Source organism: Haliaeetus leucocephalus, unplaced genomic scaffold, assembly GCF_000737465.1.
Source record: "Haliaeetus leucocephalus isolate CR32 unplaced genomic scaffold, Haliaeetus_leucocephalus-4.0 Scaffold206, whole genome shotgun sequence".
Taxonomy (NCBI): domain Eukaryota; kingdom Metazoa; phylum Chordata; class Aves; order Accipitriformes; family Accipitridae; genus Haliaeetus; species Haliaeetus leucocephalus.
The window spans coordinates 626264-648189 of record NW_010972642.1 but is presented as its reverse complement, the minus strand read 5'-3'; the positions used below and the strand labels follow the sequence as shown (position 1 = coordinate 648189).

Sequence of the window (21926 nt, the reverse complement as noted above, 5' to 3'; positions counted from 1 at the left end):
ACAGGTTTAAAGTCCTATGGTTTCTGTTTCAGTGTGTTTCTCAAGTTTCCAGCTTCTGTACCACAGTTTTTTTGGAGGCTATATCTGAGAATATTCTGCTGTAGCTCTTTGTTATATGATGAGAATATTTTCACATAAATCTCTACCATCTTAATAAAAAGTTAATCAAGTTACATTTTGTTCATATGAAAATGTTGATTCATTATGTTTTCCCACATGTATATGGCTGCGTACAAATGCATTTAAGGGCTTGGACTTGGCTGACGTAGGAAATGGAATGTTGCTTGGGAGTGCAAGGTTGAAATTAAGTGAATGTAAATTAAACTATCAAGCAAAGAGCCCTAACAGTGACACCTCTAAGGCTGTGCTACAGTCTTCCAAAGAAAGCAGTAGATGATTCACCATTTCAGATATTTCAATCCAGTCTAGAAGGCTGTAGTAAATATATTGTAGGGAACATTCCTGCACTGGCAGGGGGGTAGACTAAATGATCTATTACCAGTAGCTCTTTTCCATGTCTGACTGATAGTTGGCTAGGAACATGTTTAGTATAGTCGCCAATTTTTCTTCTTTTTTTTTTTTTCACTTGGAGAGCACTGGTGACATTGGCAGAAGAATGCTTCCTGTGTTTGAGAAAGGTTTGTGTGGCAGGGTTGTCCCAAAAGCAGGCTATTTTCAGAGGAGACATAGACACTGATAGCCTTAATCCTTTCCTAAAGCTTTTTTGAGAAAGGGTTTCACAGGATCTGACTCATGTGAGAGGGTGTGGTGATATTGAAGATATCTGTGGATTAGCTGCTACACATATTTTCTGGTCTTTCAAATTCAAAGTAAAATGATCCTGGGTATACTAATAGTGCCATTTTTTGTTTTAGTGATGAGTCATTGCTTTTAATTTTTCTTGGAATTTTTTCTTCCCTTCCCTTATAACCACTGTCCTTCTGGGTAGAAGAATTTTTACAGAATGATTATGAGAGCGAGGTAGTCAGTTCCTCTGTCTGTGTCTGCTGAACTCTCCTATAAAAAGCATCTAATGACAGTACAAATGGGAGAGATGGTGAGTTGCATTTAACTCAGTTTTTCTGATATGTTTATGCAAGACTTCTTCCTTTAAAAATACTTGTCAGTGGCAGCAACAGCAATAGTAGTTAGTGACAATTTAAACACTATGTAATTTCATCCTAATCAGGGCAGCTGTAGATGATATAACAGGTAGCGTCCTGACAGCTGTTGTGTGCTGAGCTAGTAACAGTGAGAAAGCTGGGTGTGGGGAGCTAGAGAGGTATCCAGCACCCAGGAGACTTCTCTGTTTCCCCTTGATTATAGAGGGATGTTAATACACACCTTACAGTTGTGGTAGGCGTCAAAAGCATTCATGTGTCTTTGTCATAAGTTTCTGACAAAAATGTAATTGTCTTTCAAAACTGGAAGTGTCAATTTTGATCTCTATGAAATGTAAACAATGTTTAAAATTTCAAAACAGGCAGTATTTTCCCCCCTGTTAATCTCATAAAAAGGTGACGGAAAATAGATGAAAGGGCAAGGAAACATTGAAGGGGGACACCAGATCAAAGCCTGTGTACAGAATTATCTTCCATGGCTCATTTTCCTGTAGAGGGGAAGGTCTTAATGCGCAGTATATTGCAATATGCTCCTGCTCTTTGGTTCTACTAAGACTATGCTAATAGTGAAGCTGCAAAATAAAAACCTGGCTAGCTCTAAATTTCCTCTCTTCTCTTTACCTTTTTTTTTTTTTTTCACCATATGATGCCCAGGGACTCCAGAAAGCCTCGCTGAGAAAGAAAGGCAGCTCATGGGTATGATCAATCAGCTGACCAGTTTGCGAGAACAGCTGCTAGCAGCTCATGATGAACAGAAGAAACTGGCTGCATCACAGATCGAGAAACAACGCCAACAAATGGAGCTGGCTAAGCAGCAACAAGAACAGGTGAGTGATTATTATAGTGGCTTTCAGCGTAAATAATTTTCTAGGAGGACTTTCCAGTCGTTTATCTTCTAGGGTTGATACTCTCGAGTTTGCTCTCCACCCAAAATTTTTTTCCATTTGTTTTCTTAGGTGAAGGAAGTTTGAACAAAAACATATTGGAAGAATGCTTTAATTTGCAATATATAAAACAAGGAATACTCTTGTCTTATAAAGATACACCTTCCATTTTGGAGGTATTCTCTTCCAACAGTTTTTTTTTTTAAATAAGTGTAAATAAGCATGCAAATTCAGCCCTCCTGAATAATCTTCCAATGCTGCTTGAATTCAGTGATGCTGAATAGGTATAAAAGGAACAAAATGCAGCACTTGGATTGTAATGTGAGAAACTAAAAGGTTGGTTTTGCCAACTGTGGAAGAAAGTGGGGGAGAAGAATATAAAGTCAGTGAAAAAGTGTGACTTTCTTCTTCTACACTTGAGAGGCTTGATTTTCAGCTCTTGCAAATATGCCCTCCACTGAAAATGCAAAGGTTTTCACATGTGAAAAGTTCCAGTGTGCATACACGGACACTTGACATTTTATGCAAGAACGTAACTTCTGTAACAGATTTGCACCATCCAAGTTTTAACAGAAATGAATGTCCATTTTTGTACCCAAACATGAGCAGAGAATACCTAGATGTCTGGTTTAAAATTTTGTCAGGAGTCCATACTGATACTTCTTACCTGAAAGTGTTTTGGTCTGCCTGACCATTATTTCAGCTTGTAATGAAATTTGAGTTTATATCATAGAATTGCAGCTATGTGAATTTTATGAAACTCACAGAATTCTTTGAAATAAGTCATAGTGGTCATACTTCAATGTTTGTATTGTACCAAGCAAGTCTTAATTTTCTAAACTTCTGCTGACATCTTCAGACATTTTAGCCTTGGTTTTCCCTATTTTTTATTGTAATACTGTGTATTTTGGCCTCACACCTGAAATGCTACATAGGGAGAACAGGAGAAGTGACTTACCTATTAAACTAGAGAATTTATATCACACTGTTGTTTACATGCAGAAGGTAAATGAAGGTGTGAAAGTGGAATTGGCAAGATTCTTCCACGAGGAGACATCCTGCAGGAGCCATTTCCTTTGCCCTACCTTTTAAAGTCACTACTGCTACAGGATGGCTGAATGATCTGAGAGTAAAAAAGAAAATGGAGAGAATGGAAAGAGGCAGTAAGAAATCCTGCAGGTTTATTATTAGGGTTTCTTTTAATTTAAGAAATTATGTATAATTCTGCATTATATAGAAATGAAAATAACCAAGCTTTCAAAAAAAGGTATTGATAAAAATTATGTTGGTTGCTTAAAGAGAGCCTCTAGAAAGAAAACACTTATTTAATCTTTTAGATGTGGGATTAACTATGAGTGAGTGTTTCTTATGCTAATAGTTTAATAATAGAAGTGAAAGAGAATACCTAAGGGGAAGAATGCACAAAATTCCTCCCAGTAAGTATGTGTAAGTTCCCATCTGACCCTTAGATGTGTACACATACCACAGGGGAAGGGCAATACTCCTAATGTTTGTACTGCTGCGCTAGCTATTGGTGAGAACAGAGCTTCTGTTATGACTCAAATGAAAGTTTTTCAAGTTTGCTTTGTAAATTTGAGGTGTGTCATGGTTTATCTCCATCAGTCCTCTGAGAATTCTAATTTGGTTCCTTTACTGTCTGCTTTTTCCTTCACTGTATGTAAAATGTGTCTGCAGTAAGGTTCCCAATCATTTAGTCAATGGAGAGGGAGGATGGAAGTCCTTATGGAAAATGCACATGACTGAGAGGAGACTTAAGATGACTCCATCAGCTTCTATAAATCAGTTTCAGTGTTGAGCTGTGTAGCCTTGCACTGCCCCCTTAGTTCCATTCAGCTGACAAACACATTGACGAGTCAGTGATTTTCCCAAACCCGGTTCCACTCTCTTTGTGTCTGTTTCTGCATCACGGAAATAGGCATGCTAATACCTTCCTTCTGGGTGTCAGATTTCCTTTTTTTTTGAATTTTTGAATAGGTGGTGCCAAACATAAAAGGAATATTACTGTCCATCATACCTTTTTGTCTTTCCTGCCTTCTCCTACTATTTTCCAGTTTCTCTGCCAGTATTGTTCTTCCTCCAGCAAGTTGGAGTGCATGAGTGCTCACTTTTGGGGGATTTGGGGATTTTAGCAGTGCCATTTCAGATAGTGAGAGAGGAGAGATTTTTGCATCAGTCCTTCTCTTGATACCCAGCACAACATTTTCCATAATATTCCCTTTCAGACTAGTATTAGCTATGAATTGCTCCTGAACATGAGCCCCTTGCTTCAGCGGCAGTCGAGGCTGCTGCCACACGTACTTGAAGGTTTCTTCGCTTAATAGAGCAGTTTAAAGAACCAAGCAGGGTGGAAGTATCCTGCATACCAGCTCCAGGAATGGTGATACATACCTCACGTTTCTTCTGTGCAATTTCTCCACAGATTGCAAGACAACAGCAGCAGCTCCTGCAGCAGCAACACAAAATTAACCTTCTTCAGCAACAGATCCAGGTCAGAGACTGCATCTCCACCTGTGCCCCTGTTACCTCACTTTTCTCCTTTCCATTTCCCCATGCTTTCCCTCAGCCGTTATTGTCATAGTTTCTTTAAGAATGTCTGCAGATGGCTTACTTCTTATTTATGGAAACATGTGAGTGAGGATGTTACCTGTCATTAAGCAGAAAAGGTCAGTTTCTGGAAGGCCTTGTACGATTAACGCGGCTCCTATAGCATCAGGGAGCAGATGTGAGAGGAGCTGGTCATGTGAGCAAGGGTTTGCCGGACCAAGTCCTCTTTCAGCTGTAGGTCAGGAGTGGCAAAAGTGTGCCCAGAAAGAGTTGGGTTGGAATGGGTCTCCTACACCTCTGTTTTTGAGATTTTGCAGAAGCAGTTCTCTTCAGTGATCGGTAATCAGGTGTACCACCTTCCCTCTGCCCCAGGTATTCAAAGTCCGGAAATTTTCAACACTTAGGGTGAAGTATTGTCTGAATGAGAAACTGGTGAAAATGTTGGTTACACTGTAAGTCCTAGGTGTCTACAGGTTTACTCCTAGTAGTAGAAAAAAGCTGTAAACTCAGGATAACCAGTAAACTTTATTTAACCTCATTTTTCCTTAAAGTATTCAGAAGTTTCTTTTCATGCCATTGACTGTATTTCACTACTTTTCTTCCATGTGTATATATGCATGACCCTGTTTTGGGAATAATGCAAATCAGTTTGCCCATGAAGGTTTTCACAGAATGACAAAGGAGGGGTTTGACATTTTATAGATACCTAGAATCATGGTAAAATCTCTGGCTGTTTAAGTATGCAGTTATGTATAGAGCATTGCAGGTCACTGTGAAAGTGGATGCTATGTTCTGTTTGTTCAGTAACAACAGGATTTTCCTTCCAAAGCTTCTCTTCAATGTTTCAAAATTAGTTGCCTAAAATTATGGGCCATAACTCATCTAAGAAAACTTAATTCCAGCAAAATCAGAGGAATTGTATGGCTTCCCACTAGAATAAAAACTGACTCTACCATTTCAGAGGATATTCTGTCAGTATCAGGACTTGTGTAACTACGATAAACCTCTGGGGAAGGTCCACCCCTCCGTTATAAGGCAACTTCTATACAAGATGTGCTTTGCTGAAAATAATTTTGAGATTGATAGGGCCTGGCTTGGTCTTGACCTGTTTGATTTTTTTTCTTCTTTAAATTTGTGTGTGGGAGGGATTTTTCTTTATTGCTGTATCTTTAATAAGACTTTAAAAGAAAAACAATAGTAGAACTTCTACAATAGCAAGGAAAGTATTTACATTTTTAGCATTTAGCTATGGCAGTGAGAGAGGAAGTTGTTTTATAACCAGTAAACAAAAATAAATTGAAGTAACATGATTTGACCCCAACCCTTTTAAGTTTTAAGGCCTTGTAGATAAGAATGAAGTATGTTGTTTTTAGGGTAGTAGAGAACACTGATTATTGATAATGAGATATAGAGCCTTTCATCTCCTGATCCCTGGTCCAAGTTTGACCTGAGTCAGTAGTAAATGAAAGTCAGCTAGCTACTATCTGATACAAGCTGCAAGCCTAAGAAATAATTTGGAGGTCTGTCTCATGGGATTTCAGATGAAATATTGACCCTGCTGAGGTCAGAATTTCACCTCCAGGGTCCACTTCACACAAAACCCATCAGATTTGGGGCACCCTCCTTTTGGATGGTTGCACGATAAAGGTCAAGAACTGAACAGGCAGAGACACAATACTGTCCTCTTATTCCCACAGAGATGATCTGTATGTCGTGAAATTTTGCTACACTGCCTGCCTCTTGACCATTCTGCGGTCTGTATGGTCCTGAAGTCTCATGAACCCTGGTTGCAGTTCAGTTGCTGTGAAGTCACTGATAGGAAAAAACATATTAAAATAAAAATAATCCTTATTGACAGTGAATACAAAGCAAAGCATTCTTTCTCAATTGCATGCTTAGTTGACTGTTAGAGAGAAGAAACAATTCCTGAAGAAATCTTCCTTTATATATAAATTGAGACAATGAAGTCACCCTAACATGCCCATGTTTAAAATGGTGTGTGAGTTTACAATCAGGTTATGGTAGGTGGAACAAAACTGTGACATGAATGTAGCTGTGAGTTCAGCTTTTCTGACCTTGCCCTAATTAATCTAACAGGCTCCTGTCACATTGGCCCAGAGTTTTTAAATAGCATTAGATTTATTGACAGGGAGATATTCGTAGAAAGTCTGGATAACTATTTGACTTATGTGCAATTGAATGATTAGGCTGCATTTATGAACACAACCTATTTATGACAAAGGATTCGTTTTACTTGAGCCAATTTTTTCTAAGCTTGTAAGAGGAGTTGCCATAATTCCAGATAAATTATTACACAGAAAAAAGCTATTGAAATATTGTATCGAAAACATAATACCCTAAGGTTAAAAAAAAGCACAACCTGCCTGACCCCATGATTTATGACTCCTTTCTCTAAGTGCGCTAACTTGGAAACAGTTCCCTCTCTCCTTACCCCAGCATGCAGTCACCGATACGCAATACATACGCAGGGAGAGACTGCAGCATGTCTCTCCTCCTTACAGGACTGCAAATGCTGAGGATAACTACAGCCCAATTAAACTAGCCACTTCTGTGATGCTGACGAAAGATGTGTTAGCTACTTGAGCTTAGAAAAATGTACCTGGCACATGAGTCTCTAATAGACGTTATGTCTTTTTCAAGTCCATCTCTTCTGAATTAACTGGAAGGAGGTGTCACTAACGCAGAAGACAAACGGCTTGTCTTCGTATAGAGAGTTAAGTAAAGAGATAACGCTAAACTGGAGAAAATTTGCAGTTTAGATTAAATTTAAGAATCTGTATGACCTCAGAATGCTAAAATGTGATCTAGACAGGATTTTGTGTTTTAGTAAATGTTTATAATTTTTTTTTTCTGCTTTTTAGGATGTTCTAGACCTAATTTGTGAAGAGGTTTGACTTTCTTTGAATAATTAACTAAACCTCCCCCCATCTTATTTTATGCCATTTGGAAATGCATCCTCCCGTGCACACTGCTTTCTGTTCTATTTAATCTTCGTGTGTATGTGTATTGAAAAGGTTTTCGCTTTTAACAGTTTCTGCCTGCTGAGTATTTGGGGTCTTCTCCCCTGCACAGCTCAGTCTTGTTCTTTTACCAGAAATGAAACTGGAATGCATGTTCTGTCAACTCTTGTGTATCGACAGCCCCAAAGGTCTCAGGCTGTGTTTCAGAACAGCTCTGTAGCGATCTGCAGCTGTAGAACAGGCTGAGGAGAGAGCATGCAGACACCAAGTACAGCTCAGCAAGTTCTTGGACTAAATCTAGTCTTGTCGTTCAGGGCCTCAGGGGAACTCTCATGGTGACCTCCTCGTCTTCTTTTGTGAGGCCACAATCTACTTCCTGGTGTCCTTGCTCTAGAACATGGCGAAGTCTGGGGCTCTGTAGCTGTCACATCAGGTGGGCAGAGAGTGAAAGAAACTTGAAGGCTAGATGCTCCTTTTTGATGACGCTGAGGTCGTCCCCGCGACAGGCAATGAGCGTGCGTGGTGTTCTGCCTTGAGGGGTGTCTCTGAGATGCAAAGTTTTGTGGGGTGGTGTAGTTTACACCTTCCACTTGCTCAGAGAAAAAGTCTAGCCCAGGTTGATGATTGAATAGTTTTCTCTGAAGCTCAGTGACGAATGTCACTTTAATTGAACTATATTTAAAATGAAATATGGTTGTTAAAATTCATAAAGCAATTCATATTCAGTAGGGCACTGTTGATAAAATAGGTCAACCTTGCAGCCTAAATTGTGATAAAACTGATGCTGCTAATCTCACGATTTTGTGGAAAGCCTGACAGTGTTTTATGTTTTTCCCTGAAGCCCCAGCTCTTGGAGTCATGTGATGACAAAAATGCCAGCTTTCATTTCTTCAAAATGTAAACTTCCAGCTCTCATATTTCCAGGCAAAATCTGAAACCATGAGCACTACAAGTTCCAAAATTAGAAGGCAAACAAAACGGAGGCCAAATGTTGTTTTTTAAACTGTTCTGATTTTTAGTCAAAATTTTTTTTGGAGAGCCCAGCTCAAGATCTTGGAACACTTCAGGTTGCCAATAATGTAAAACGAAGATCGCAAAGCAGCAAGAAGCAGCAGCGCTGCTTTATGATGTCTCCGCTGTTTGGGCCACAGTTTTGTTTGACTTTTTAGTTTGATACTGCGGGTACTTGGTTACTAATTTGTATTTGTTTCTGAGTGACATACTTAGCCCAAGGACTGGGTGCTCTCTGAAACTTGAGAGCAATTCCTGCCAGGCAGCAACCATTGGACGACTCTGTGTGCTCTCACTTCTCTTTGCTTCAGAGCTAGAGGCTTGCCAGTAGATGTTCTAACAGGAGACCTTTCCTGTTAGAGAGGTTGGACCTCTGAAGAACGAGAGGATCCTGACTAAATTCTGAAGCAAAGCTAGACAGGCGTGCCTCTAGCCCACTCCCCCTGCCAGGCGGGACGTGACTTCTGCCTGGCACCTGGCCGGATGGCGCGGGCAGCTCCAGAGCCTGGTGGCAGCGGGCCGGCCTGCCGGGGGGCCTGCTCCCAGGCGAAAAGCTTACCGCGGCCTAAACGGCCTCGGGCTTTGCAGGCCCTTAGCAGCTTGTCTGGCAGGGAGCGTTCCCTCTCTCCCTACCCCAGCACCATGGGCACCACGGCCCGCCAGATTCCGTGCCCCTTTGGGCTGCAGGCTTCCTGGCTCTCCTCAATCCCTCAGCTGCTCCGGGTGTCCTCCCGGCTCCAAAAAGGCTTTCCTTTTTGAGTCTGGATCCAGATTTCCATCCTCCCCCGCCCCGCTGTCAGCTGGCTGTGTCCCTTTCCCCATGAGTTGTGTGTTGGTAGATGGAGAGGCCTGGCTGCGCTAGTATGTTCCCAAATCAGAATATTCCCATTCTCATTAAGTTCTGAGGTTTAAGGTGTTGTTCCAATTTGGAATGTAATAAAATCTTGAACACTTGGAATTTCCTGCAGGATGGTTAGTCCCTTTTGTAGCCAGATCTATTTTTCAAAATCTAGCTATATTTTTGGGGAGGAAAGAAGGATTTGGTTTCTGAGTTACACAGAAGTTCAGAAAAATATTTCTTAAGCTTAACACGCAAAGTTTTGAAATGACACAGTTGTTATTGTCAAAACTTTCCAAGCACCAAGAGTCTCTGGGTTGATTCCAGTCTTCCAAAACACTGGTAAAGAGACCTGCTTCCAGAGTACTTTGGGTATCATAATTTACCCACACAGTTATCTGTGGTGATAACTTTTTGTTGTTGTTGTTTAGATTTGTTGTTGCTTTTGAACTCCTCAGGTGAGCAATCATCTGTTATCCACAACTGGCTGAATGATGTTCAGGCCTGTTTGTGTTCTCTTTGTTTGAGAAAACATTGAGATTTTGATTGACCTGTTTCAGATGAAGTTTAGTTGTAAAAAGTACCAGTTTCTCTTGTTGTGAGAAGACACAGACCATTTGACTGTACATAAAGAAATGTGAAGATTTGTTCCCTGCCACAACAAGTTTGCACTCTAAATTATGCTTCCAACACAGCTTATCCTTCCGTTTTCTGTCTCCTGCTGGAAAACAAACTCCAGCAGGCCACTCTGTGAGCTAAATACTTGGAGTACTTTGTGCCTATAACAAAGAGGGTAGAGATCCTTACCCTTAGTCCTTGCCCTGCTGGTGTCTCCTCCGTGCAGCCATAAGGACTTGTAACCCAGAGTTCTCTAGGAGGCTTTAAAGGGCTGTAGATGATGAATCCTTCATTCGAGATACAAAAATGAACAACCACTACACAAGCGCTTGGTTACAGATTTAGTCATGTCTGTTGCTTCTGTGTTACCACTTTTCCTGGGAATTCTGATTTTCTAAGAAGTCAGTGACAGCAGAGCAGTGCTTCGTGGTGCTACAACCCCTTTGCAAGCCATTGCACAGCGGAACAGTATTAGTTCTTCCGTAATTAGAGTCCTCTTTGCATATCAGAGAGAGGTGAGGACAAAAGGTTTCCTTGGTAGACAATAAAGCTGTTGAAGTGAGGGCCTGATCCAACTCCCACTGAACATGGTGAAAAGGCTCTTATTCATGTTAGTGGGAGTTTAATGAGACCTTTCTTCAGTAGGAAACTGTGAGAAACTATCTTCCTTCTCACTCTGCAAAATGTTTTCAGAACAGTCTCTGTCCACTGAGACAGTTTGGTTTTTGTTTTGTTTTTTTGCCAGTATGGATATGACAAGCTGTGACTGCACAGTCAAACTGAACAGGCTCGTAGATTGGGGACATTTTGTCCAAATTCATCATGTGTCAGGAGCAGCTGTTTTCCTGCAACTTATAAACATGGGCATACTGGATTCAGTGAGACAGGCCCAAGAAGGAGTCACACTGCAGCCTTTCCCATGACTTTGCAACCTCTTCCCAGACAACTGAGGTTGCCGGCAAAGAGGCTAAACAATTGTTTCTCACAAAAGCTCTGCAGCTGATGTCCTATCAGTTATCAGAATAACTCGCCTGTCCCTTGAGCAGGAAGAAGCCCCTGGGAAATTAATTATTCAAAAAAAAACAACCAAAAAAACCACACACAAAAAAAAAAGAAAAAAGGCAAGGTTGGGGGAGGAAATACGGAAAGGGAGGAGTGAAAAGCAAAAACTAGGCTAGCAGTCAGAATGAGTTAATTGCTTGCTGGCCTCTCAAGTTCAGCAAATGACCTGTCTGTTTGGCTGAAGGGTATGATGCGTGTACTTCAGACTAAGCTAGGGCTCTTCACTTTCTTCCATTACTGTATAAGTTAAGTTACGTAAAAAAATTGCAGAGGTGTTTATCTACACTTACTTTGGTACAGAGCAACATTTTGCACCAATGTACCACATCTTTACTTCCAAAGGTTACCTGTAGAGCAAGCACCTACAGATAATTTGGTCTCAGGCCTTTCCTACACTCTCATACAGTCCAAATTTGCTGACTGGTGTAGCTGCACCAGTGCCGACAAGGAGAATTTGCTTGGGATTCGTACAGCTAGAATTTATTGAGATTGCAAGGGCATGTTTTCATCAGATAAGTTGGCTTTTTTGCCTGTGCGGAGCTACATGATTGCAACAGCACTTCCTGATAATGAAGCTTTCTCCAATGTTACCAGTCCAAATGTTCTAAAATTATGAGATTGTTTTGAACTTTATGACTTTTTTCTTGCAATTTTAGCATCTTTTCTTAATTTCCTTTTTGTTACTGAGCTTTCAGTGTTCCCATTTTCCAGTTCTCTCACACAATCAGAAGGGAGGGCCAGAAACTTATTTTTATTAAAAAAACAAAACAGAACACTGAAACACCCAAAATAATCTAGCAGCTAGGACTGTAAGAAAAATGCCAGCAGTCAAATACAGTCATCGCAGCTGGCAACATTGTGCTCCAAGGCCTCATCTTGGTCCCTCTTCCCTTGGCAAGCGTTCTCTCAGAGACTTCTCTTTCCAGGACCCTGTCTGTCTTTTTGTTTTCAGATCCCCTCTCCAATTTCTGTATCTCTTTGAGGCACCCTGCAACTTTGACCACTTCCTTCCACTTCCAGCTCCCTGACCTTGTGCTACTGAGCAATCTTCCTTATGCAGCTGCCCACTCTCCCTCATCATCTCCTCCTTTCTCCCAGCCCTCCCTTTTCTTTTCCCTCCTTGTCATTATTTCCACAGTCTTCTTAATAATTTTGGTTGGCCTTTTATTGGCTATAGAGCACATGTATGTCATCTTGTGAATGTTTTTGTTCAACATGCGTGGGGCGGTGTACCTGTGTGCTGTGTTCACGTTTGTGTACCCGTGCAGGTATTCACAAAGCAGGCAGCAGAGGTACAGAAGGTACCACGGTAGTTTGTGTAAGTGGCTTGAGAAGCTGAACGTGAACTCTTCATGGCTCTGATCTTGTCCGTATGGAGTGTGTGTAGTCATGAGCACTTTTGTTGTGCAGCCAAAAAAGGCTGCTACTGCTGCCTCTGCAGTAAGGTAAAGCAGGAGATAACAATAAATTTTTTACTGCTTGCTGGCGGAGGTGTTTAGGATGTGTTTTCTTTATATCTTCATCCGCCCCTAATTGAAGATGCTTTAAAATTGAATGACTAGCAGTCAAAACGTGTTTGCTTCAAGCTGAGAAGAAAAATGCTGGTGTCTCTGCTTCCAAACTGATTGCGCTTTGTACACAACTGACAGCCACAGTCACTTTGAGTGACTGATAAGTGGGAAGCTTTGCCACTTATCAAGGAATGCACGCTGAAAAGAAAGGACTGGAGCCGTTCAGATGCTTTGGCATGTTCAAAATAACATCTCACATCAGTCAGACTCAGAGGCACTAGGAGACATTTCAAAATAAACTTTATATCTATCTATCTATCTATCTAGAGGCAAAGATTCAATTTAACAGACAAATCACTGTGTGGCATCACATTGGCTCTGAAAATGAGAACATCATTATAAGGGTCACCAGTTGCAAAATGACTCAGCTGCATAATTTGAGATCTTTTATTGTAGGGTCTCCCCCCCAGAACAAAACTAAATTTGAAAATTCACAACTGTGTATCATTCTTGTGATTTCTGTAAATTGGGGGTTTTCATCCCTGTTGACCAAGTAACACTTGGCTTATATAGCAGGTGACATCCCGAAGGATCCCAAAGAGAATGAAACTCTAAGCCAAATTCAGATCTCATTTATTTCCTTTTCAGTATTATGGAATATGTTTAGGATTGCCTGGCTTTAATTAAACTCACAGAATGTTTTTTAGGGTTATTTAGGAGTTACTGTGCTTTTTAGTGATACATAGCATGAACAGAAGATGGAACGGCTTTTGGTACATGTTTGTAGGTGATACTATTTGCTGATACTTACATTAGGAGATTCTGACCTGCAGGAGCTGAGGTGAGAGGGTACTTTTTCTTGTGCTGGCTCTGTAATGACAGCAGTAACAGCCAGTGTAGGGTTGGGTTGGTCCACTGGAGGTCGTAATGTTTCAACCTGCCTTAGCAAGCATCATAGGAGTTAACCTGATGAGAGCCCTCCCTGCAAACATTGTGTAGAAATACAAGGACACATACTCAGAGCTGAGATGGGATGTGGGTCTTCGCGTAAAATGGAGAACAAGGAGATACAAGCAAGTAGTGTGTAGTTTCCCAAATTGGAATTTGGACAGGAGATACATAGTGTTGACCTGTGTCTGCTAGTAGTACTTAAACAAAAAACTGCGGCCAGGTTTGCACCTCTTATCCTAGCAACATGGGGAGTGTCAATGTATAAGGACCATTATCTTTTGTTATGATTTTAAGCACTGCATCAGGGCATCTAACTTTGCCTAGCTCGTTCTATCCAAAATGGTTGCTTTTCTAACCAAAGCGGCTCTGTTTGAGATACAGGTTATATTTGGCATTCCAGAGTTGCTACCAGCACCCATACCTGTATCAAGAGGGAGAAATTTGAGCATCATTGAGTTTTTACTGGAAATTACTTGCTTTTCTGATTCATCTCTTGCCATGTGAAGTGGTCACGAACTTCATTTTGATGGCTCATTCAAAACAGAGTACTTCAAACTCTGCTGGAATAATGGCTTAAAATGATTCAGAGGGAAAAGTATGGTTCCACCTACACCACTGTCTTCATGACCTTGGATTTTCCTCAGACATCTGGCATCCAAAAGCTGATGATGCCTTACCCTGCATAGTTTAGGAGACAAGATGAGCTCACCATTGGTGGTAATAGCATGCAAGAGGCCAAGGGGAACAGTTTTGGTTTTGTTGTCCGCTTTTTGTTGCTTATCTCCTACTGAACTGTATTGTATAAATTAAAGTGGAGGGCAATTACTTACGCTTGGTATTTGTAAGAAGGGTAAATGAAATAGTTAAATCATTTGAAGGGTAGTGATTGAAGCGGCAATGTGAGTGAAGCCTGACTTGGAAGTTTGGAGAAAGAGAGGGAAAGGTACAGTTGTCTTGTGGAAGCCTCTGTTGAGCAAAGATGAACTGGAGAGTTACGGATCTCATGCTAGCTGTCTTTATTTTGCATATTGTATATAGTATCCATTTAAGTTCAACTTCCACATACGAAAGTTGAATAAAATGTGTAATGGGTAAATAATTGTAAGGAACCATTTCAGATTTTTGTTCAAATTGGTTTTAAATATGCTTTGAAGAGGCTAAGAAGTAAATGCCAGTTTCTTGTATTTAGAAGTTAAATAAAAGAATTTAGTTCCAAGAGAAACATAATAAAGTTACAAGAACTGAAATGAAGACTTATGTGAAAGGTAATAATAATAATTAAATGGGACAAATTTAATTCACAGTACTTGGAGTTTATAAATACTTGACACAGTGAGGAAACTAATTTTAAAATATGTATATTATAAAATAGTTTTTATCAGGTTTGACTTCTTTGAAAGACTGATAGTGATAGTGTTCAGCAAATTATTCTAAATTTGAAACTTGGATGGTTTTGACAAAATTGTTCATAGATGGCAATTTAAAATGGATTTACACAGAAATGATCAAGAGATTTCTATACTTTGGTATGCTGTGAAAATTGTATACAAGGAAATAGATTAGTTAGGTGATGAAGCAAGGCATTTGAAAGTTACAAGTGCCAGAATTAGGTTAAATAGGTATCTTTATTTTATTCCTACGTGTCTCTGTCATACATATTGAATAAAAAATGGTATCCCAGGGGAGCAGAATTATGTGATAATATAACTGTAGACCGTACTCACAAGAGGGAAAATGAAAATTATGTTGACAACCTTAATTCTGGCATTCCCTAATGTCTGAGTCCTTGTTTTTTCATCCAAAGTAGCATTATTTTAACTGTGTTTCTATGTGGTTTTGATGGCCATGAAAGCCCATAATACTGATATACCAACCACCTATAGCGTATTGCCAGCGCAGCTTGAACCTTGAAATGTCAGCATGGGAGAAGTGCCAAATGTCAGTTGAGTACAGGAGAAATGCTATGTTCTCCTGGGCTAGCAGGAGAAAACAGTTCTCTGGCTGTGGTGGATAGGAGCCTGTACTATGAAGCCCCTCTCTTTCTGGAAATACCCTGTTTCCTTTCTTCCTCCTTTTTTTTTTATTTTGGCCTCCATCAAAATAGAGAAGACATTTTTCTATTGCTGTCCGTCTCGGAAAATGTGATAAATTACTTGAGTGCCTTTGTTGGGTTTGGGCTGGCTATGCTGAAAGTGGAGTTTGACTCTTTCTTTTCAATGCCCTTCGTTTGTCCACCCTTTTCTCCCTCAGTGGGGTTAGGGCCAGATTGGTTGTTACCACAAGTTGCCACTGATCAATTCTTTCCTCCCAATTTACCACGCTCTTTATGCTTTAGCAAGAAAACTGAGGCTGAAATTACAAAATTCAAAGCCACAGATCTTTTAGTTAAGGAGTCTCTTGCTTTGAGTATTTGATGGAAGCCTGTTTAAGTATTTGGCCCTTTAAAGCTCTGTGTGGTAAGAATATGTTTTCTTATCTTGCACACTGTGTGTAGAATCTTGTCTGCGGTTTAAGAATTACTGAGCTGCAGTGTGTCAGTGAGAGGGGCTTTTTTATGTACTGTGTGTAATGAGTTCTTAACAACCTTAAGAATCACATATGTCTAAATTAAGTATCATTTCCAGTTTCTTTAACCCTGGAGTCCGAATCTGTAGTCCAGGAACAAGTAAGCATATATTTAAACAGCTGATTGATTATGTTCTCACCTTATACACAGAAATAAGCTGTCTTATACACACATAGGCACACATTTTCATGCATGCATTTGGAATACCCCAATTCAGATATCTATTACAAACATGATTACTTTTCTGGACATTGATTTTTAATGTCTCTAAAGGATTTTAGGAGGAAGGAATAGGGATGTTTTCCATGTGGGGGCCACAGGTTATTAATACTTACCAAATTATAGCTGAACTTAGATGTGGATTGTTCAAGGCTTTATGAATTCTTGAGCCCTGCTGACAGTTCCTATTCAGCTGACATCACAGCAAATAGAGAGAACCCTTAGAACGCTGATGGTCGCAGTATTTCCCAGTGATGCAGACAGACTGATGCATACACCGGGAGATACAAAGTAAGCAGTAATGGACTCATATTATTTGAAACTGGAAAACTTGAAGGAAATAAAACTTTCGAGCTTCCTTCTTTTCTCCTTCTGTGATTCTTTGGATGGCTCTATAGCTGTAGGCACCCCTATAAAGGTTGCCTTTGTTCTTCCACAGAACCTGGTTCTGGCAGCAGGAGGTTTCCCTGGGTAGGATAGCTCCCCAGATACATGACAGATCCAGGAGTTTCTTTGCCACTGTGTTAGGAAGCAAAGTTTTGGAGAGCTGATATATTGGAGTGACTGGAATTAGAATTATGCTCTATTTCTTGTATTTCTTCTTTACTTCAGACAAAAAGCAGATTTGAAATGTTATTTTTCAAGAATTTTACCTTTCTGTGCCAGGAGTTTCAGGGTGGTTTACGTCTATTTCCCTTGTATTATTTCTTGTTGCACAGTTAAGAATTCCTGCCATTTGGTACAATCAAAATAAAGAAATTCAAATTATAATCAATTTACTGACATAGAATTCTGTATTCTATGTTAATAATATTCACGCTTATTATTTTAAAAGAAGCACATCCATTTAGGTGTTCTTTACATCCCCTCTGTGTATTGAGGTGGATTTGTTGAAATCACAAGTTTGCTTTCTGTGTCTTTTGTGAGGGTTGTTTGAGCTCAGTATCCTCTTAGCAGAAACTCCTGCAAAGGCCCCGTGGGAGGAAAATTGTCCATTGTGTTCTTTTGAAAGGCGGCTATCTTTTTTCCTGGAGCTGGGCTCAAGCAAGTTTATTCTTCCACTCAGGGATATCTTAGGAGGTTCCTGTCCTTTCTGGTGCCTAGGAAGCAGAGCTCAGATACGTATATTGTATTTGTTGCCATCATATAATCTGTGCAACTTCCCTGCAAATATAAAGAATTATGCTTTCCCCAGCTGTTCATTTGATAGGATTCTAGCCCTTCATTTAGAGAAAACTGTGCTTCTCCGATTCACATTGTTTGAACCATGGCCTCCCTTCTATACCTATAGTTTGTTTTGTCTTTTTTTGTTGTGCGTAACAGGTGTTTCTTTCAGACAGCCAAGGCAGCAAGGCAAGGGCTTCCTTTATGGCAGATCTCTTGAGACTTTGATTAAACTCTTCTTTGTGATAAAAATGCCACTGCCTTTAAATGAATTGCACATGTAATCTGTGTTTGCACAAATGCCCTCCATGCCTCTGCCCTCGTTGCTGAAGTCTGTCTTTCTTTTGGTACGGGTGTATTTGCCTTTTCTCCTGTCTTTCGCCACAGAACTGATTCTTTTTTACCTTCCTGATATTGCACTCCCCTCAGAGCCTGGATGCAGCTATGGGAATGGTTTAAAACGAGCCAACTGTTTCTGCAAAAAGAGCTCCCTTTTTTCCAGTGTTTCCTGTTGCTGCCTCCACAAATACCATCATCAGATGGCTGGGGGAACCTTCCTCAGAGTTTCTCAAGGGTGAACCAAGGGTTAGAAACTAGGCACCTTCTCTGCATCTACTGGAGCAGGCCTCAGTCCAGTGGGTTGTAGGTAGGACAGATATTTTCCTACCCGTCTTTTTTCTTTCACACAATCTCACCTGCTGTTGAGGAGGACCCACTGCTATTAAGCCAGGTTTCCTGGCTTAGGTATGGGAATACCTGGGGAGGTCTGGTCAGTTGTGGCAAGATCTTAGGTGTGTTGTAGGCAGAAGATGTGTGTCAATCAGTACCCCGTGCTACCAACTTGTCTAACGTACATTTAAGGTTCTTTCTAGGTTTTGTTTAGAATAGGACTTCCACACTCTCCAGTATGATCCTCTTGACTATCTAGATGTTAAGACAGCCAGAGAAGCAATACAAACCAAAGAGGATCAAGAGGCTGGTACCATGTTTTTTAGTGGCTCAGATGGTGCACACTGTTCAGGTATCCTGATGGAATATTGCTCACCTATAATGCGTTATTTTCATGCCCTTCTCTTTATGCCAGGACGTTTATTGGTTAGACGCCCCAGGGGTGAACAGATACAAATATGCGTTAGTCAGAAGAGATGTAATGGATGTCCTGGGAGCTGTGCCAAACAATTAAGAATATAGGCATAATGATTTACAGGGTTAGCAAAACCTCCAGAGAACGCTACATCTGTACAGGCTGCCCTGTGAATCTGCAAGAGTCGAATAACTTGCATCATTTCAATCTACCAGAGATAATGCATATCTAGGGAACAAATATGGAGGGACTCTTGCTTTCAGTCTGAGACATACCTTCTGCTGATGACTGTCTGTTGCTTTGATCAGTTTAGAGCTTCCCAAATGTCACCTACAGCGCCTCTAAGATCCTCTCTATATAAAGTGTGTTCTTCCTCCTGGTGCAGACCGACCGGCAGTTACAGTGGCAGGGATATCAGCACAGCCTAGATGTGACACTAGCATTGTATCTATTTTAGTGCCTAACTTTGTGGCAGTGGCAGCATCTGTGGAAAATATGAAGATAACTGTCAGAAAGCGTGTTTGAAGGGCGTTTAATTTAGAAACATTAACCCCCCCCCAAGCTGACATTTGCTTTAGCGTGCAGTAGTTAACAGTGGAAGATGGGACTTTAATAATGCTATATGATATGGTTTCCTAAATCTGTTCTTTCTCTTAAAATGTGTTGTCTGGTTTTGTTAGTGTTTAGTTACATAGAGCAATAAACATAGTTCATTACATTACTTGACTCAAAACCCATGAAGTTTTATTTTATTTTTTCTTAACGCATAGCTCGCAGGGCCCTGAAATTCCCTCTTCCTGTACAAGTGTAAAACATCATAAAATCAGAACATGAGCATTTAGAGACACTTTGTGCTGAAATAAATGACCAAGATGCAGAAGAGACTAACATGATGTAATAATTTTATCAAGTTCCACACAGCTCCTTCTCTGTATTGATTTTCTTTATGTTCAAGGAACCTGAGCCACTGTTTTAATACTTAAATACACAAAAATAGACTTTTAAAAAACCAAACTGTTCTGAAAGCAACCATTTCTTATTTGCTCGCAGGCAGCTCTTGCTAGAGTATGGGCACATTTTCTATGAGCCTTGCACCCGTTTTTCTTTCAGACATCATCTCCCCATTCCTTCAGGAGGTGCCCTTTTGTAGGAGGTTAAGCCTTCTTTCCACCAACTGGGGACTTGAGGAGGCTCCCTTGGAAGCCTGTCATTGCTGTTCTTGGATTTTGCAAGACAGTGATGCTTCCTGAGACATGTGTGAAGCTCACCTGCCCAGAAAGATTGCTACTCAACAGTCTGCTTTAAGACGGCTTTGCATGCGAAAGACTGATTTTCTTCGTTTTGGGACTAGCACTCAATGGAAATGTCAGAAATATGGAAGGATAAATACCGAGTTACATTAAAAAGAGAAAAAAAAGCACTCTGAAATTATCTCCTGGCTCCATGTTTTCTGAGGTTTTGCATTAGCGGGGACGAAGTCACGGTGTGTTGACACAGTCTAATGTGCAATGACATAATACCTGGAATATGGAGACAGCGAGAGGCGCAAAATCAAACTTATCTGAGTTTTCACAGGAAAAGAAGGGATTAAACTTTGCTGGTTAAAATATGGATTTTTATTTTTTTTAATAAAAACTATCCTAGTTCGATTGAGATAAACCTACTCAGATCTAATTCTATCCAGTCCCTGGGAAAAGTGGGCCTTAAGATGTTGAGCCTATTTGCCCAATCCCTTTTTTTAGAAATAAAGATTAGGGTAGGAAGTTTGGTCCTTATCTCTAAGGTTCTTACCGCTTCAGAAGGAAACTGAAATACTTACATGAAGGACACTTTCTTGAACTCGTGATTTGTCTTCACTCAGATTATTTCAGTAAGCTTTGGCAATGTAGATTTCCCACAATGCTTGGCTATTTTTGTTTTACGTATCTTGGAGGAACTATGATAAATTGTTGTTACTGCCTATTAAATAGTAGAAAGAGATGTCAAAATACTCTAGTGACTTAAAATTCAAATGTTACTGCATGTGCATGGAAACTTTGATCTGGAAGCATCATCCCGCATTTCATAACTGCCAGGTGTGATTCTTCTCTGCCTTTTCATCCCTTGTGGTTACTTATAGCTCTACAAAATAACATTCAATCACTAAGTTTTACTTGCGTTTCACAGCCTGTTTGCATGGATATTAGTGTATGATCCAGATCTTACGTAGCACCATCATCACTGGATCTTGGAATAGGTTTTTTTTCTTTCTTTTTCTTTCTTTCTTTTTTTTTTTCTAAAGCATCCTGTTTTTCAGACCAGGGGAATTGAGGACAGAGGGGAAGCAGCTTGCACATTGTTAGGCTGTAGCTCATTGCCAGAACCAGGAACAGAACCCAGATTGTCAGTCGTCTCCCATTGGGCCACAATACAAAATGTGAACTGAAGTGCAGAGTTATCTGAGATTCGGCCTTCTAGGTTTTTATCTTCTGTCTCCATTTTTACTGTTTTTCTATAGAATTTCCCATTTCGGTGATAGAAATTGAATACAGACTGCAGTGGTTGTGGGGGGAGAATGAGGCAGGGAAGCACACAGAAAACAATCCCTGTTAGTTTCAGAGTCAGATTTGCGTTGGTGCTGTTCCATTGAATCACATCAGTAGAATTTAATGTGGAAAATCTGATCTGATCCATCAGTAAAATGTGAGTGAATAAATGGTAAAAAGTTTGTGAGGGTCAATTTCTGTCCTCTTGAAGGTGAGAAAACAATTTTCCTTGCATTTTTAACATTTTCTGTTTTTAAATTTTTCTAGATCCATTCATTGTAACAAAGCCAAGCCTTTGTCAGCACATACATTTCTTTTTCAAGCATCCCTTGATTCCATGAAAACTGCCTAAACAAATCAGAGTGTAAGGCACTTACCAGTCATTATGCATGAACCCTCTCCTCACCTTGACCACTGTTAGGTTTTTATTCCATTCTGGCTGTGCTAAGCTGTGCTAAATGTCAGTGGGATGCCTGCCCGTGTTTTTTTGTCCTGGATTGATCTGCTCCAACTCAGAGTGGTTCATTCACTGTCTTGCTTTCTTTTCAGTTCCTGGATACTTAACCTGCTTTTATGCCAGTCGCAGGGCTCTGGTTACCTAAGGCCAGCTTGTTGTATTTAACAGGCACAAATGGCTGTGCCTCAGGCCTGCTTTTCCCTTCTTCCCCCCCTTCTTCTTCTGTTTTTCATTTAGTGGCTTGCTAATAATGAAACCACAAAGGCAACAGTAGGGGCAGCATAAACACATGGTCACCTACGGGAGAGTTGCTGATGTTTTAAAATTAAAAAACAAAACAGCATTATTACGATAATAAAAGCCAAGACA

General features: G+C 40.3%; 1 protein-coding gene across 4 annotated transcripts in view; it reads left to right on the top strand.

Moving 5' to 3' along the window:
• The window catches only part of SOX5 (SRY (sex determining region Y)-box 5), a 291777-nt gene that overhangs the window by 145128 nt on the left and 124723 nt on the right, over positions 1 to 21926 (top strand). For all 4 annotated transcript variants that reach the window (XM_010566092.1, XM_010566093.1, XM_010566095.1 and 1 more), the window contains 2 exons: positions 1776 to 1948; positions 4446 to 4514. In XM_010566092.1, the coding sequence (XP_010564394.1) occupies positions 1776 to 1948; positions 4446 to 4514 (242 nt within the window). The remainder of the gene's footprint in view (positions 1 to 1775; positions 1949 to 4445; positions 4515 to 21926) is intronic.